Here is a 16,594-nt window from a genome sequence, read left to right on the forward strand (position 1 = left end):
TGTCGACGCACAATTTGAAAAGGAACATCTGTCAAATTGTGTTAAAACTATTCGCCATCTTCAAACAATCTCTTTTATGATTTTTGATTTTGTATTGTCATGTTTTCTGTGTGGTAGTCATTAGTTTGTATCTTTGCAGCTGGAGCGCTAGTGGTCCACTGCCGACCTGATACATAGCTGTTAAATCGGGTCGCCTGAATTGGGAATATCTGGAACTCAAAATATCTTGCAGCTGGCCGGAATTGGAAATATATGGAACTCCGAATATGTTGACAGGCGGAACTCCGAATATCGTGCAGGCCGGCGGAACTCAAAATATCTTGTCAGCTGGTGGAATTGAAAGTATGTGGAATTGGAAATATATCGAACTCACAGTATCGATCGTTATTAGCGAGACTGTGTAAATGTGTGATGAAACAAATTTATCGCAAAACAAATATGAAGGGTTCTATAGTGAGGTCCACGTTATAATGACTATTAGATCAACTTTGGTTTTGCTATCCTTGTCTATCATTCGACAAAGCCGGTGGTATTATCCTTTTCTAGGTCCACAACGATGCCAATTATGTTTATGACAGTGTAGAAATATAATTAATTAATGCAGAGAATCGGCATCGCTATTCTTCTATCTTTATCCACTGCCATTATAACGTGGACCTCACTATATATAGTTAACCTAGAATAAATTCATCAACAGTCGTCAGTCTTGTTTGAAACAGATAACAGAGTTTTGAAAATTTGCATAATATGTACATGACTATTATTTTATAAACCACTATAATTTTAATTCGTGTTTTTACTGTTGGTTATGGTATTAGTTATAAAATGAAGTAGCAATAATGTAGCATACCTAATAAAAAAATCTTTATTATAACAAGAAAGAAACTGACTTATATGTTGGTAAGTATTTCATTATTTAGGATTTGAATTTTCCTATTGAAATATTATGTTGCTATTTATCCATGATAACAATTAATGTTTATTTTTCAAGGTTGTTGGTCATTAACTTAGTTACATAGGTACAGTATTTCCTAATACATTTAGAGTTAAACAATAAGCAAGTTTCACTGTGAATCAATGAGATTGGTTGATCAACATTGTTTCATTGTTTATCACTTTATTTTATAATCATGGGTATCACATAAAGTAATACAATAAGAAAGACAACTTTATATTTTCAATGTTTTTAATTAAAAACATCAAACTTAAAACTAGAGTAGCATACCATATTTTATTGATTTAACTTATTTTGGCTATTTAGTTTTATTCTGATGATAATTCACTTAGCCTATATTTATTTAATTTATGCTAGGCCTAATTGGAAACTATTTTTCAGATAACAATAGCATTAGGCTACTACTGCCTATATCGTACCTATATTTTGAGTTTTCTGTGGAGAACGAATGGCTCAAGTTAATGAAGCTAATGAAATATCAAAAACCTACCAAGTAAGTTTTCTTTTAATATCAACCTATTAAAACTAGATGTAAGTTACTTAAGTTTTGTGAAATGGTTTATTTACTTCTTTATGATTTAACTTCTTCAGCCCTTGCCAGTAATGCCAGGTCTTCGGGAACATTAAAAACTAGAAACTTTATAAAAGCTATAAAATATAAGTTGATGTGTTCCAATAATCTAATGAAATTAATTAACATTTGCAATAAGTAAAGGTAGGTAGGCTACTGAGGCACCCATACTTGATTTGCTATGTTTTCATATAGAAAATAAAGTTTTCCTGTACGGTAACTGTTTTCCTATTATCACAGATAGCTTAGCCCCTTATCCTTTCTCGCTTTCTGTGTTTTATTGGGTGCACTACAAGCTTTTTTGTGAATCTATAGCAATGATTCTTTTATTTGATATTTTTCCTATTAACTTATCATTAAGTTAATACAATAATAAAAAAGAACTCTACATAACCTCATTTATTATAACTCTACTTATATTGTATCATTTTTCATCACCTAGGCTTAAGATACTTCTAGAAAGTCGCCTTTGTAAAATACCGGGGTGGCTTTGACCCACGTCGCGGAAAAAGATTCAAATCATTTATCTCCGATATCTGTTATCCGAAATCAATGTTTAACATTTATATCCGTAGCCTTGATCATTATCTAGGTTTTACAATCAATATCTTGTCGAATCTCGGTATATTACTTGAATTATCGACATAAAATCTAGCTTCTTGCTTCATCTTGTGATTTTGTTGTCTGAAAACTTCGTAGCCTATTAGAAAACTCATTTCTAAAAGACTTATATCGGCGAGTACATTTATTTTTGTTTTTAATTATATTTTAATTGTTATACATAGTGATCATTTAGAAAGTCATTTTAGGTTAAAATTATGGTGACTTTGTCCCAGTATAAAAATTGTGGTTTCCATTTACCATTTTTTGGTTTCTGGCATGAAACTCAAAAATATGTATATTAAGGACTTACCATAACTATCATATATAACAAATTAAAGCTTACATGATCTCCTACAATATTCATTCTACAACTTTTTTTTATCTCCTCTAGTTTTCGAGATATCCGCTCTTGAAGGTGTGACATTAAAAAAAACACATTTGCCACCAATTTTTTTCTATTTTTGCTTTTATAACTTTTTAAAAATCGATGGGAAAAATCCATGTTGATTATGAGCTTATAGAGCATTAAATTCTCCTCAATTTGATGTATAAATTCACACTTTTACAAATTTCTCAACACCTTTTGCAGCAGCTTTAGTGTTGAGTGTGAAATATCCATTTTTGCAACAATAGACCAATTGACAAAGGAATTTGGAGGGAATGTTTTAAACAACATTTTTGACTTATCAGCTATGTTGAAACTAGTTAGGAGGAGAACATATCAAAAGTCCCCATTTTATGATGCATTTTTGGAGAGCTATGACCCATGAAAGAGCAAAACATTGGATAAAAACCTGCTATTTTAAGAATTACACACCTTCAAGAGCGAATATCTGGGGAACTGTTGGGAATATCACAAAATTTCACTAAACAAAAAGTGTAGAGAATGTATCAAGCTTCATTTTTGAATAGTTAGTTATGTCGGTTGAATGCATTGTTTTCAAGATATGAGCGTGGAAGCAAAACGCTGAAAAATGCAACTTTTAAACCTTTTTTAGGTGGTTTGGTTTGAATCATCATGACTGGCTTTCTGATGAACCTATGCGACGCCATTAAGGAATGGCTTACTACTGTATGGTCGACTGGATCTGTACTTCCTGTATTTACTGATCTGGAGACGTGAAAATATGGTTCATCTGTAGACCACTGAATAGTATCGTGTTGCACAGAGGTTAAGAGTGCGTTGCAAGCATCTGTATGCTTTAACCAGTCGTCTGAAACAACCATAATCTTTTAGGGGTGTAAATGGAGATCGAAGTGTAAAATTCGCCTTGCTTTTCTGGACGATATTCCAAGTGGAGCTGGATGTTTCCGCACAGAGCGCGATAGGGATTGTTCAATGGACGCCCTCACTGCCGCGATATTTTCAGGTACCCCACCTTTTTTAGGTTGCCCAGCTTGTTTTCTAGGAAGTGCAGATCCTTTCGACCAGATCAGGAACTGTCATGAAGATTCAAACCAAACCGCCTACAAAAAGCATCTGCGTCGCTACCACATTGTCATTGTTTTTAAAGAACGTTCCAACAATAAAGCCTCGATGCTCACCTTAACACTGCATGATGAACATGAATACTAAAAATGACATAGTTTCCGCCATATAACACTATTCCACTATTCACCTGCGCACTCTTCACTGATTTGAAAGTAGGGAGTCCATTCTGACCAAACTTTTAGGCTTATCAAAACAGGGAATATGTCGGCCATGATAGCTAAGACAAGTAAGGCTGCACTCTTTAGTCAGCTAGTGCTCTATACGATACGTGCAAAATGGATGCAACCCTTAGAAATAAAAATCATATATAACAAATTAAAGCTTACATGATCTCCTACAATATTCATTCTACAACTTTTTTTTATCTCCTCTAGTTTTCGAGATATCCGCTCTTGAAGGTGTGACATTAAAAAAAACACATTTGCCACCAATTTTTTTCTATTTTTGCTTTTATAACTTTTTAAAAATCGATGGGAAAAATCCATGTTGATTATGAGCTTATAGAGCATTAAATTCTCCTCAATTTGATGTATAAATTCACACTTTTACAAATTTCTCAACACCTTTTGCAGCAGCTTTAGTGTTGAGTGTGAAATATCCATTTTTGCAACAATAGACCAATTGACAAAGGAATTTGGAGGGAATGTTTTAAACAACATTTTTGACTTATCAGCTATGTTGAAACTAGTTAGGAGGAGAACATATCAAAAGTCCCCATTTTATGATGCATTTTTGGAGAGCTATGACCCATGAAAGAGCAAAACATTGGATAAAAACCTGCTATTTTAAGAATTACACACCTTCAAGAGCGAATATCTGGGGAACTGTTGGGAATATCACAAAATTTCACTAAACAAAAAGTGTAGAGAATGTATCAAGCTTCATTTTTGAATAGTTAGTTATGTCGGTTGAATGCATTGTTTTCAAGATATGAGCGTGGAAGCAAAACGCTGAAAAATGCAACTTTTAAACCTTTTTTAGGTGGTTTGGTTTGAATCATCATGACTGGCTTTCTGATGAACCTATGCGACGCCATTAAGGAATGGCTTACTACTGTATGGTCGACTGGATCTGTACTTCCTGTATTTACTGATCTGGAGACGTGAAAATATGGTTCATCTGTAGACCACTGAATAGTATCGTGTTGCACAGAGGTTAAGAGTGCGTTGCAAGCATCTGTATGCTTTAACCAGTCGTCTGAAACAACCATAATCTTTTAGGGGTGTAAATGGAGATCGAAGTGTAAAATTCGCCTTGCTTTTCTGGACGATATTCCAAGTGGAGCTGGATGTTTCCGCACAGAGCGCGATAGGGATTGTTCAATGGACGCCCTCACTGCCGCGATATTTTCAGGTACCCCACCTTTTTTAGGTTGCCCAGCTTGTTTTCTAGGAAGTGCAGATCCTTTCGACCAGATCAGGAACTGTCATGAAGATTCAAACCAAACCGCCTACAAAAAGCATCTGCGTCGCTACCACATTGTCATTGTTTTTAAAGAACGTTCCAACAATAAAGCCTCGATGCTCACCTTAACACTGCATGATGAACATGAATACTTAAAATGACATAGTTTCCGCCATATAACACCACCACTCTTATTCCACTATTCACCTGCGCACTCTTCACTGATTTGAAAGTAGGGAGTCCATTCTGACCAAACTTTTAGGCTTATCAAAACAGGGAATATGTCGGCCATGATAGCTAAGACAAGTAAGGCTGCACTCTTTAGTCAGCTAGTGCTCTATACGATACGTGCAAAATGGATGCAACCCTTAGAAATAAAAATCAATATAAATTTCATGTGGATTGAGAGTAGATTAATCTCTAGTATGATGCATTCAATCTTTTTAATTATTACTTCTTCTACTTAACTCGTTCTTCTACTAATACGTTTTTCTTTTTAGAAATAAAAATGCCATTTATGTCTGCCTGTCACCACATAGAAAGCTTTCCGAAAGACACAACTCCTTGGTAAGTAGTTCCTCACTTTACTTGATTATTGGTTTATATAGTGTCCCAAAAAGGATGTTAAGTTTTTAGAATTACTGTGAAGGTAGTGATTTCAATGTTTTAATGTTTCTACACATCCAAGTCTCTATTGTTCAATTAGATTGTCCTATTGTCCAAATTAGTCTCACGTTTATTGTCCAATTGAGGATACATCATAATTAAGAGATATATTAGGGTGAAGAGTTCTGACTGAGGCCTATAGCTGAATTATGCCACCTGATTGAACGTCTGGCACTTTGAAGCACTGATATGTTAAAAGTCTGAAGTCACTATGTTAAACGTACATACTGCATCAGAATAAGTGCTTGACTTTCAATTCAGTGGTTTTATTCAGCTTAAGACCTTGGTTACAGCTTTTTTCAATAAAACCTCTCAAATTACCTAGTTAAATAAGATGTTCTCTTGAATTGGATAATTTGACATACTCGGAAATGTAAAAATATCAATGTTGTTACAATTGAACTGTTTAAATTAATTTGCATTTTATATTATTTGTAAAAATATATTGGAATTTACAGTTTCAAGAAGTTTTATCGATCATCTGCATTTCTTCACGTGAATAACAAACGAAGGCACGCTACACTACTGCAAATAAGTATTTTACAGATATCAAAGAAAGCGGTGAAAAGAATGAAGTTTTTGATCCTTGAGGTGTCCTTATGCGCGTCTCTCCTCTAGGAAATACTGGAATGAAGTGCATCTAACGGGTGATTATCATAGAACATAGTCTCATGAACTTATATCATTGTGCGAAATATCAATGTGATGACAATTTAGTCGGTGTGCTACATACTATTAACTCGCCTCCTACAGGAGAAAATGCATAATTTACTTTTCCAAATAAAGCATAATTACAATACTAAATTACACTATAATCTGATTTCTGATTTTGTCCATTATTTTGATTCCAGGTGAACCTATTGTACTGCATCATAAAAGCGGAAGAAGGAGGTGAAATCAACTTGCCGACTGTTTAGCTGTGGTAAAAGCTATCAAATCCATGAATCCAGGAACCTATTCAATTCTCAAGAACATCTCTGTCATAATGTGGTCGGACCCGTTCACCAAGGAAGGTCGCAGTAATCAAAGCATTCATTTTACTCCTATTATCAAGTAATTGAAAAGCTTTGAGGATCGAAATAATTTCTTGAAATATGTTAACTATTTCATGATTCAATGTGATTTCTTGACTATTGACATTTTAAATTATGGGACATCATGCAATTTTAGGCATTTGCCTGATGCAAATGGTTGAGCATTGCCCATATATTGTGATGAAGAAAAATTTGTTTCAAATCACTTCAATGAATATTAAGATTCAAGCATTCTGATTATACAGATTCAAGCATGGGAAGCGGTAATTTTTGTCTCAAGTTACATATTATACATAATTTAAGATTTTTTATTCTTTCCTGTTTCATTATTATGTAAGTTCTGCTGAAATTAACACGTGAGGTTTATTGGCTAAAATTACTTCCCACTATTTTACATTAATTTCTTCCAATTTATCGAATTTCAAAGTTTTTTAGCTTCCTCAACAACCTGTCAACTCAAATTTTACTTGAATTTTTATTGCAATCTCTAGGCTTTTAAATTTCTAATAATGTATACAAATAGGTTTGAATGATAAATCATTCTATTCAAAAGGAACTTAAACAAATTACAAACATCTTATCTCAAATAAATTAATCATTTCCATCAAATAAGGTATTTTGTCCTGCCTTACCAGTTTGAACCATGAGCCTAAAAATAACCTAGTAACTTACATTGTAATATGCCTGTAATCCCATACCTGAGCTCCGTGACACAGTACAGCCCTTTCGCAAGCTTTAAACCATTTACATTTAGCTGGAAAGTCTACCTTAGCATTATTAAAAATGCCTCTCCATGCCAAGTTCAACCCCAGATTCGCCTTCTCAGATTTATCCTTCACTTGAGCTTCAAAATTCAGTTTTGATGTCAGCACTACTAATACCCAATGAAAATAATATTGTTACTTATACTATTTTATAAAAATAGCTCATTCAGCAATAAATACAAACTTATTTTATTAAATGATTTCTTAATGTTTTGCAGGACAAATTCTGACATTTTACAACATTTTACAGGCACATAGAAGACTGGCTTATGATGGCGAAAGACTTTTGAAGGCGGTTACCTTGATTGGGATCATATCTATTAAACCTTCGAATCCTGCACTCAAAAGTAAATGTGATACCATTCAAATGGAATAAGATTGATTTGAATTGGAATTTGTTATTCCTGTATCATAGTGCATTTTTCTACTAGTTACCCTACGTATTGTACATTATTGTAATAAAGCACTAGCTGTTCCATAGTAGAAGTCTTTGAAATAAAAGGTTTCTTTTTCAAGTTAGTGTCACATTTTATATTTTTTTATCCATTGTATACGGTATATCCATTTAGTTTTAGAACATTGTATTAACACTACTATTGTTTCAAAAAGAGTCTGAATGTAATTTAGAAGATGATTCTATCGTATGATTCTTCAACGAATCCATCATAACTTACAAAAACTACAGCATTTGTTCTATTTACTTGTCAATAATCGTAGTTGCAGAAGCATTTGTATTTCCAAAACCAAATTTGGTATTTAATTATCAAGTATGAGTAAAGACATATTCGCCTACAAGACATAATTATTATTCGTTGAGCATTGTTCTGATGCTTCACTCCAACTGTACTTCTTCCACTACGAACTACTATACTCGCGTACTTACTAATCTGGAGACGTGAAAATATGGTTCATCTGTAGACCACTGAATAGTATCGTGTTGCACAGAGGTTAAGAGTGCGTTGCAAGCATCTGTATGCTTTAACCAGTCGTCTGAAACAACCATAATCTTTTAGGGGTGTAAATGGAGATCGAAGTGTAAAATTCGCCTTGCTTTTCTGGACGATATTCCAAGTGGAGCTGGATGTTTCCGCACAGAGCGCGATAGGGATTGTTCAATGGACGCCCTCACTGCCGCGATATTTTCAGGTACCCCACCTTTTTTAGGTTGCCCAGCTTGTTTTCTAGGAAGTGCAGATCCTTTCGACCAGATCAGGAACTGTCATGAAGATTCAAACCAAACCGCCTACAAAAAGCATCTGCGTCGCTACCACATTGTCATTGTTTTTAAAGAACGTTCCAACAATAAAGCCTCGATGCTCACCTTAACACTGCATGATGAACATGAATACTTAAAATGACATAGTTTCCGCCATATAACACCACCACTCTTATTCCACTATTCACCTGCGCACTCTTCACTGATTTGAAAGTAGGGAGTCCATTCTGACCAAACTTTTAGGCTTATCAAAACAGGGAATATGTCGGCCATGATAGCTAAGACAAGTAAGGCTGCACTCTTTAGTCAGCTAGTGCTCTATACGATACGTGCAAAATGGATGCAACCCTTAGAAATAAAAATCAATATAAATTTCATGTGGATTGAGAGTAGATTAATCTCTAGTATGATGCATTCAATCTTTTTAATTATTACTTCTTCTACTTAACTCGTTCTTCTACTAATACGTTTTTCTTTTTAGAAATAAAAATGCCATTTATGTCTGCCTGTCACCACATAGAAAGCTTTCCGAAAGACACAACTCCTTGGTAAGTAGTTCCTCACTTTACTTGATTATTGGTTTATATAGTGTCCCAAAAAGGATGTTAAGTTTTTAGAATTACTGTGAAGGTAGTGATTTCAATGTTTTAATGTTTCTACACATCCAAGTCTCTATTGTTCAATTAGATTGTCCTATTGTCCAAATTAGTCTCACGTTTATTGTCCAATTGAGGATACATCATAATTAAGAGATATATTAGGGTGAAGAGTTCTGACTGAGGCCTATAGCTGAATTATGCCACCTGATTGAACGTCTGGCACTTTGAAGCACTGATATGTTAAAAGTCTGAAGTCACTATGTTAAACGTACATACTGCATCAGAATAAGTGCTTGACTTTCAATTCAGTGGTTTTATTCAGCTTAAGACCTTGGTTACAGCTTTTTTCAATAAAACCTCTCAAATTACCTAGTTAAATAAGATGTTCTCTTGAATTGGATAATTTGACATACTCGGAAATGTAAAAATATCAATGTTGTTACAATTGAACTGTTTAAATTAATTTGCATTTTATATTATTTGTAAAAATATATTGGAATTTACAGTTTCAAGAAGTTTTATCGATCAGCCTTAAACGAGGCCGCACCTTCACCGTCGAAAAGTAATCTGAACTAGTCAGTGACGGCGCGGGCAAGAAACACGGTGACGGTGCTGGCGCGGTGCGGTAGTATGTGTCCCTGTAAAAAGTAACTGACCTGTAACTTGACCTGTAAAAAGGTTTGAAGAATACGTGTTTAAAATTTGAAACTGATTGATCAATTCTTTCTAAAGTTATTGCAGAGCATACAAACAGACGGACGACTTTGGCCCTCAGTAAGTCAAAAGTGAGAACTCGCTAACGCTCGTTCAATAAAAACCAACAATAATAATTCAACATTATATTTATTTTTAATGTATTATTATCAATTATACATGAGCAAAAAACATTACGGTACATCAACATTAATACCAGTAGGCCTATCACATAAATTTATACAGAACATGGATATTAATGAGTCATACACAGTCGATAAGAACTTCTATTGCTTATTAAGGATATTGGGGTGGCTTATTGGAGTAGGTGATAACGCGCTTAAAGGCAGAGGTGACGAACGATGCAGTCTGTGGTGCTTTGATCAATCGAGAAACTGTAACAGAAAAAAAAAGTGGAAACAACAGAAAGATAATTATGTAAGAAAGAAATAATCTATGTATATATATATATATATATATATATATATATATATATATATATATAAATGACTATGTGTTAATTTGTTACTTTGTTTGTTCCCTATAGACTTAAAAACTACTTGACAGAACGGCATGAAACTTTGGGAATATGTTGTGTGAATATTGGGGATAGTTTCTGAATAGAAATTTTGATAGGGGGACTAATAACAATTATTTATTAATCCATTCTACAGACCTATGTTTCCAAAATTGTCGGCCCAGCGGCTACCGATGAACGGGAAGATGATCATGATTGAAGATAATGTTGTGATAATATGATTTAGCATCTAAAGTTAACAGCTGTAATAGACTTATAAATTGTATACTGGTATTAATACGGTGGTTTGGAGTTGAAGTTTAGTTGATTGGTACCAGCTGAAGATAATGGTTCCTTAGAAGACCTATAAAAATAATTATAACTCCCCTATCATTGAGAAACTGGAAAGTGTTGGAAAAAATGATTCACCTCATGAAAGAGAGTTGTTCATATTGCATTCATTAATTACTGAAGAATGACAGAATAATTTACAATTTTTTGAATTTAGCTCAGCTTATATTCAACCTAAAATGGAAGATGGAAATAATATGGAATTCTGTGTGATTCATCGTATATCGCGTATTTTCTGGACCATCTACTGACAATCAACAACTATGAACGCATTAAATTCATCTTTGGAACACTGATTTACCTATCTATTTTATTTAATCCAACACTTTAATGATATATATTACTACTAATTGATTGAGAAGGAATATGTTTTCGGAATAATAAATGCTGCATGACTAAGCACATAGGAAGTCCGTATTGAGATATAAATGAAAATATTGATTGTCAGATAAATTTAATGATTCAAAAAATAAAGTTAAGTGTGACATGCCTGATACCAATTACCTAGTGGAATATTTAACGCTCAACTATAACAATAATCTTACTGAATTAATTTTTCATGATGAGCTGTAAGAATTGAAATAGGCTTATAGGATGCAAGATTAGTATATTAGTATTAAAAATATAAATACGTGTTAGCTTGCTTGCATGATAATCTGTTGGCTAATTTAAGTTTTTTTTGTTTTGCTGTTTACTTGCTTTATTCATCAAAATATCACTAATTCAGAACGAAATAGTCTGACTGCAGACTTTAGTGTAATGGATGGTTTAATGTGGGTTGACGAATTCAAATTTCGAAAAAGCTACGTATCCCAGAAGGGACAAATCTCATATAGATGCACAAATAAGTTGTGTTCAATGACCATTATGACGGATGCTAGTGGACGAATTGTTTCCAGGAGTAGCGGTAAACACTCCCACCATCCTCCCAAAGAGAAAAATAGTAGAACTCCTGTTTTATTTATTTTTCATTTTATTTAGGGTTTAATGGCCTGTATCCGATTATACGGTAATGAATTTATACAGTGAAATATTTATTGGTAATGATCAGATATATAAAAATTTAGTTTATTCAATTTCCTGGATGGATAAAAAATATATTAATATTATGAGTAAGAGTAATTCAAACCTACAATTTATAAAGAGATAATTTACGATTCAATACAGTTTAATACAGCTAAGTTGGTTGATTATGGTTACTGATGAATGAATTCGCAACTAATAAGTTCAAATAGAGAGACAAGTACTAAATACTTTAGTAGACTTTAAGAGGTACAATACCGATTTTATTACTGATGTTATTAATGATGAGTTATTATTAGAAAGATTATTACGTATTAATTGAAAGAATAAATTAATAAAGTAAGTTATTAAGTTATGGACAAGATCTACGATGAAAAAAGATTTCTAAAGGCATAAACAAGAAACGGTTTATCTTATCTGCGCTCCTCGAAACACGACCGTCCGCTACCACTGCTCCGACTCGAGTCCTGTCGGTGATAGTACTGTTGTAGTTTAAAGAAAGAAACCTGTGCCTTTGTTATTCTGAGTAGAACCGGGCGCAGTTAATTGTTACAAATAATTGAAAATTATAGTCTGATCGAGTGTTTACTTACATGATTAAAGCTATAATGGCTGTCACAAATATCAGCTTGATGTGAACAGCTCAGATTTGTGAGCTAAGTGGCCGTTCTCCAGGTTTTCACTAAATCTCTCCCAAGTTCTTATCACGGGATATCAGTAGGTGCATTACCTCTCCAAAGATAGCTGCGCTTGTTCGTAATCATCTGAAACCATTTCTTCAATTATTTTGTGGATTCAATCTGTAATAATAAAAGTATGATTAATATTATAATCCCAGCATTCAATATTTTAAAATATATATATTATTATCCTATTATTTGCTGCCAGCAGTAGGAACATGCTCAAATGCAAATGATAGGCTGTCAATGTATGATTTTCTTCACATTTCACGATTCAAGTTTACATTTTTGAGCTAGAAAAACATCAATTTCTCTATATATCTCTTTTAGAATGCTCTTAAAAACACATTAAATATCAATATTAAACTTGCGAACATAAAATATTAAATTATTTTGATGTTGCATACAAAATATTTTATGAGTTGATAAGCATAATAGCTAGACATGTTAAAATTGTTATAGTTAATCTATCAAAGATAAAATTATGGTAGTTTTAGTCTTATGTAAGTGAAAATTGGTACAAAATTATAATAAATAAACGTAGGCTCAAGTAGACGAAGTACACCTAATATGAATGTGATGTTTTTGAACCTGCTTTGTGCTTAGGCAATAAGTTAGTTCATGCAAGTCGGTATTCATAAATATATTCAGTGGAGTCACTTGAGCAAGACGTCAACAGTTTAGTGGGAGTGGCAGGTGCATGTTTGATAAGAATGATAACTTAAGGTTGTGCATCACGATTTTCAAAACTTTTTATGGTAACATTTTTCAAAGAAGGCTATTCCGATTTGGATACCATCGGTCTCACTAAATGAAGCACATCACAAGGGAAAACTCAATTCATAATTTTTACTTTTTGCGATATATAGTTTAAATCTTGGGTGAGATCCGATCCATTGCTGAATTGGGAGCAATGTAGACTCATTGTAGACCACTATTTCAACCTTTGTGGCCTCATTTTGACTCTGCCTGCAATGTTTATCCTGGAATCAGCCTTAATGGTGGAATGGAAACCACAAATGTTCACAATAAATGAAGAAACTCATCACTATAAAAAGATCTACAAGCAAAATTGATCCATGTAGTGGAAGTGACTTCAACCTTGGCCAGGAATAGGCCTGAATTATTGAGCAAAAGAATATTGAACAAGGTTGCAGCTACTGTACGAAGCATAGAAAGAGGACAAGTTGAAGAAGACCCTGAAAAGTTAGCGGGTAGACAGACCCACACCATGACCACCACTCTGTCGACGAGGCTTATTCTGCACAGTGAGGCTTAGACGCTTCACACGCATTCGGTTCGGTTCGTTACCGAAAACGAATGAGGCTTTCATACATGTCAGGTTTTAATTCGTACGGTTCTAATTAGGTATTTTCTTCTCAAAAACAGCTGTTTGGATTTTCACAGGTCATGCTGGTATATTTAAATATAACAGCTGGTGTTAAATTGTAAGATGTTATTTCTTGAACAACAAAAATTTAGGGCCGGTTTCCGAGCTCGGGTTTTAGCCAAGTTCTAGACTTTGACTGGCTTTAAACTCTGGAGTCAGATTCAAAATCAGATGTAGTCAATTGGTTTTCCGAGTCAGAGCGTTAACGTAGTCGAGGACTCAAATAGACCCTGGAGTTTAGACATCACGTTAGACCCTGGAGTTTATAATTTCGCTTTCTGAGTGAAGGGCTTATAAGTCCAGGACTTGAATTAGATTCTCGCCTCTTTCCAAGTCAAGGATTTATCAAAAATCGTCCAGGACTTAAAACTGCGTGATTTTAAACCCTCGACTGGGGTAGGGTATAAATTCAAGTTCTAGACTTAGAGCCGGTTTCCGAGCTCGGGATCTATAAGTTCTGGACTTACAGAGTCTAGGACTAAAATAAGCTCTCGGGTCTAAATTGACTTTCTGAGTCACGATTTTATCTTCTAAGCTCCGGAGTCCATCAAGTTCTCGACTTATTTGAGTCCAGGACTTTAACGCAGTAAACATGAGGGAAATTCACAATATTTTGCTGTTGTATTGTTGGCATTATAGCAAAACGGAAACAGCTGATTGCAGCGGGACAATTCAAATGAGCATGCTCTTCAAACTATTTTGTGAAAATACGTTTCAATTTCTTTGTAGGCCTATTCAAAGCAAAACCTTTGAAAGGTGAATGAATAAACATTTCATTTTACGTTATGCTATTATTGATCATTGATCCTAACCAGTGATTATGAATGAAAATTTAATTAGGCTACTAAGTTTGAAAACGTATTTGTTTTGAAAAAAAAACTGTATTCCATGACAATTATTTGGCTTTTTATCTTCTCCAAAACAATAACTGAATTGTGTTTGCTCAGTTAAGTCTAGAACTTGAATTTAAACCCTACCCCAGTCGAGGGTTTAAAATCACGCTGTTTCAAGTCCTGGACTTGAAAGCCCTTCACTCAGAAAGCGAAATTACAAACTCCAGGGTCTAACGTGATCTCTAAACTACACAGTCTATATTTAAGTCCTCGACTACGTCAACGCTCTGACTCGGAAGGCCAATTTTCTGACTCCAGAGTTTAAAGCCAGTTAAAGTCTAGAACTCAGCTAAATCCCGAGCTCGGAAACCGACCCTAAAAGTTAATTAAAAATTGTGAATTATTTGAATAGTTTCTTTTTGATTATGTTAATTTTGGATGTTTAGAGAGATAATTTTTTTAAATTGAAAATTTGTTCCTTGTTTTGACACATGGTATTATATAAACTTCATCTCTTCTCTCCATTGATGAAATCATATAATATTCGTGGAAAAAAATTCTCCCTGAGTTTTAATTTATATCTTTCATATTTTTTTGGCAAACTATTCATTGAGAAAAAAATGTTCCTGTGAACTAACAGAATTGAATTGACCATATGATTTTGACTTGGGAAATTTTGAAACAGATAATCACGATATCAGGTTAAAATAAAAACAAAAAAGGCCAGCGTGTGTAGAAGACTTTGATTTTTCCTGTTTCCCTAGCAACAAATTCGAATATGATAAAACCTATTCGTGTCGAGGGGGCGTTCGGTGCTATGCGGTTGCTATTCGGTACCGAATTCAAACCGTATTACTGTTTCACACTTATCGGGATTTGCCGAAAACGAAACGAACCGAATGAGTGTAAAACTAGCCTGACGACCACAATGCAGCAGCGTTTCCAGAGGGGTGAAAACAAGTATAAAGTGATCAAGAAAGTATTGCCTGTCTCATTACATATTTGATTTCTCAGAATATCAATTCTAAGTAAATTAAATCGATTTTTTAAAATTACCATATTCAAGTTGTTTTTGATAGTATCCAAATCGAAACAGTACAGAAATGTCACCTGTAAAATGTTTTCCAAGTGGGTGGCGCACAATATTTATAAATAAGGTAAAACTTTGTGGCTTGGACACACACACAGCGATCTGCGGACAGGAATCAGAGAGGTCTTAGCAGGTTATAGACATGAATATCTAAAATATAGATGAAGGCCACTCTGACCGCTTCCCGCAGATTGTTCTCTGTGTGTCCCAGCCCATACTGATTTGGAGCAAAAGCAAAAATTCCATTTCATGGTGAATTGTTTACTTACTTGGTCAAAAATAATTATTGCAACAACCGTATCAGTTACTGAATCACATCTTGAACATTCCATTAGGATGCAGTTGATCAGTTTGGCACTGTAAAATATAAATAATAAGTTCAAGTGAATTTATAAGGAAAACTTTTGTATAATATTAAATTTAACATTAGCACATATTTAACATTTTGTGCTCAGTTCAGCTTTAAACATAGCTACTCGGCTCCAAAAAAGGACAGTTTTCACCATGTTCGTGGATTACAAACAAGCTTTTGATAGTTTGGATTATTCGATATTATGGCCTAAGCTCTGTAGTCTTGGCATATCCACAAAAATGATCAAGACTATCAAGTCTCTATATGATATTGCAGTTGTACAATTGAACACTGGATCGGAATCGAGAATCAATGTCACTAAAGGCGTCTTGCAGGGTGATTCAATGAGTCCTCTACTCTT

The 16,594-nt window shown here is 34.1% G+C and overlaps 1 protein-coding gene and 1 long non-coding RNA gene across 22 annotated transcripts; one reads left to right on the top strand and one right to left on the bottom strand.

The window, feature by feature from the left end:
- The first annotated feature begins 191 nt into the window (after positions 1 to 191).
- Positions 192 to 8,008, top strand: LOC120355557. 16 transcript variants are annotated; one of them, XR_005573580.1, is made up of 6 exons: positions 674 to 900; positions 1,337 to 1,448; positions 5,526 to 5,592; positions 6,150 to 6,338; positions 6,543 to 6,988; positions 7,708 to 8,008. XR_005573580.1 is itself a non-coding variant. In XM_039444104.1 (5 exons), the coding sequence occupies exons 1-4, from the start codon at positions 267 to 269 to the stop codon at positions 6,606 to 6,608; spliced, it is 321 nt and encodes a 106-aa protein (XP_039300038.1). In that variant the 5' UTR covers positions 192 to 266; the 3' UTR covers positions 6,609 to 6,744; positions 7,708 to 8,008. The 16 variants fall into 16 exon arrangements, 1 of the variants encoding a protein (XP_039300038.1); XR_005573579.1 differs by having other exon boundaries at positions 7,740 to 8,008; XR_005573582.1 differs by having other exon boundaries at positions 676 to 900; positions 6,543 to 6,744; positions 7,740 to 8,008.
- A 2,127-nt stretch (positions 8,009 to 10,135) lies between these two features.
- LOC120355558 lies at positions 10,136 to 16,253 on the bottom strand. 6 transcript variants are annotated; one of them, XR_005573585.1, is made up of 3 exons: positions 16,151 to 16,253; positions 12,482 to 12,652; positions 10,136 to 10,392 (listed from the first exon to the last, which is right to left on the bottom strand). It is a non-coding gene; the product is annotated as an uncharacterized LOC120355558 (long non-coding RNA). The 6 variants fall into 6 exon arrangements; XR_005573584.1 differs by having other exon boundaries at positions 10,143 to 10,392; positions 12,482 to 12,688; positions 16,151 to 16,251; XR_005573587.1 differs by lacking the exon at positions 16,151 to 16,253 and adding an exon at positions 13,513 to 13,899 and having other exon boundaries at positions 10,143 to 10,392.
- Positions 16,254 to 16,594: the final 341 nt, after the last annotated feature.

This window comes from Nilaparvata lugens, unplaced genomic scaffold (genome assembly GCF_014356525.2).
Source record: "Nilaparvata lugens isolate BPH unplaced genomic scaffold, ASM1435652v1 scaffold2806, whole genome shotgun sequence".
Classification (NCBI taxonomy): Eukaryota; Metazoa; Arthropoda; class Insecta; order Hemiptera; family Delphacidae; genus Nilaparvata; species Nilaparvata lugens.

What these genes read in the sequence shown, in the direction of transcription:
- LOC120355557 (XM_039444104.1), top strand. Translation starts at nt 267, where the DNA reads ATGTTGACAGGCGGAACTCCGAATATCGTGCAGGCCGGCGGAACTCAA. An exon ending in AAATATCAAAAACCTACCAA is followed by an intron (nt 1,449 to 5,525) that starts GTAAGTTTTCTT and finishes TTTTCTTTTTAG; the next exon opens with AAATAAAAATGCCATTTATG. An exon ending in CCGAAAGACACAACTCCTTG is followed by an intron (nt 5,593 to 6,542) that starts GTAAGTAGTTCC and finishes TTTTGATTCCAG; the next exon opens with GTGAACCTATTGTACTGCAT.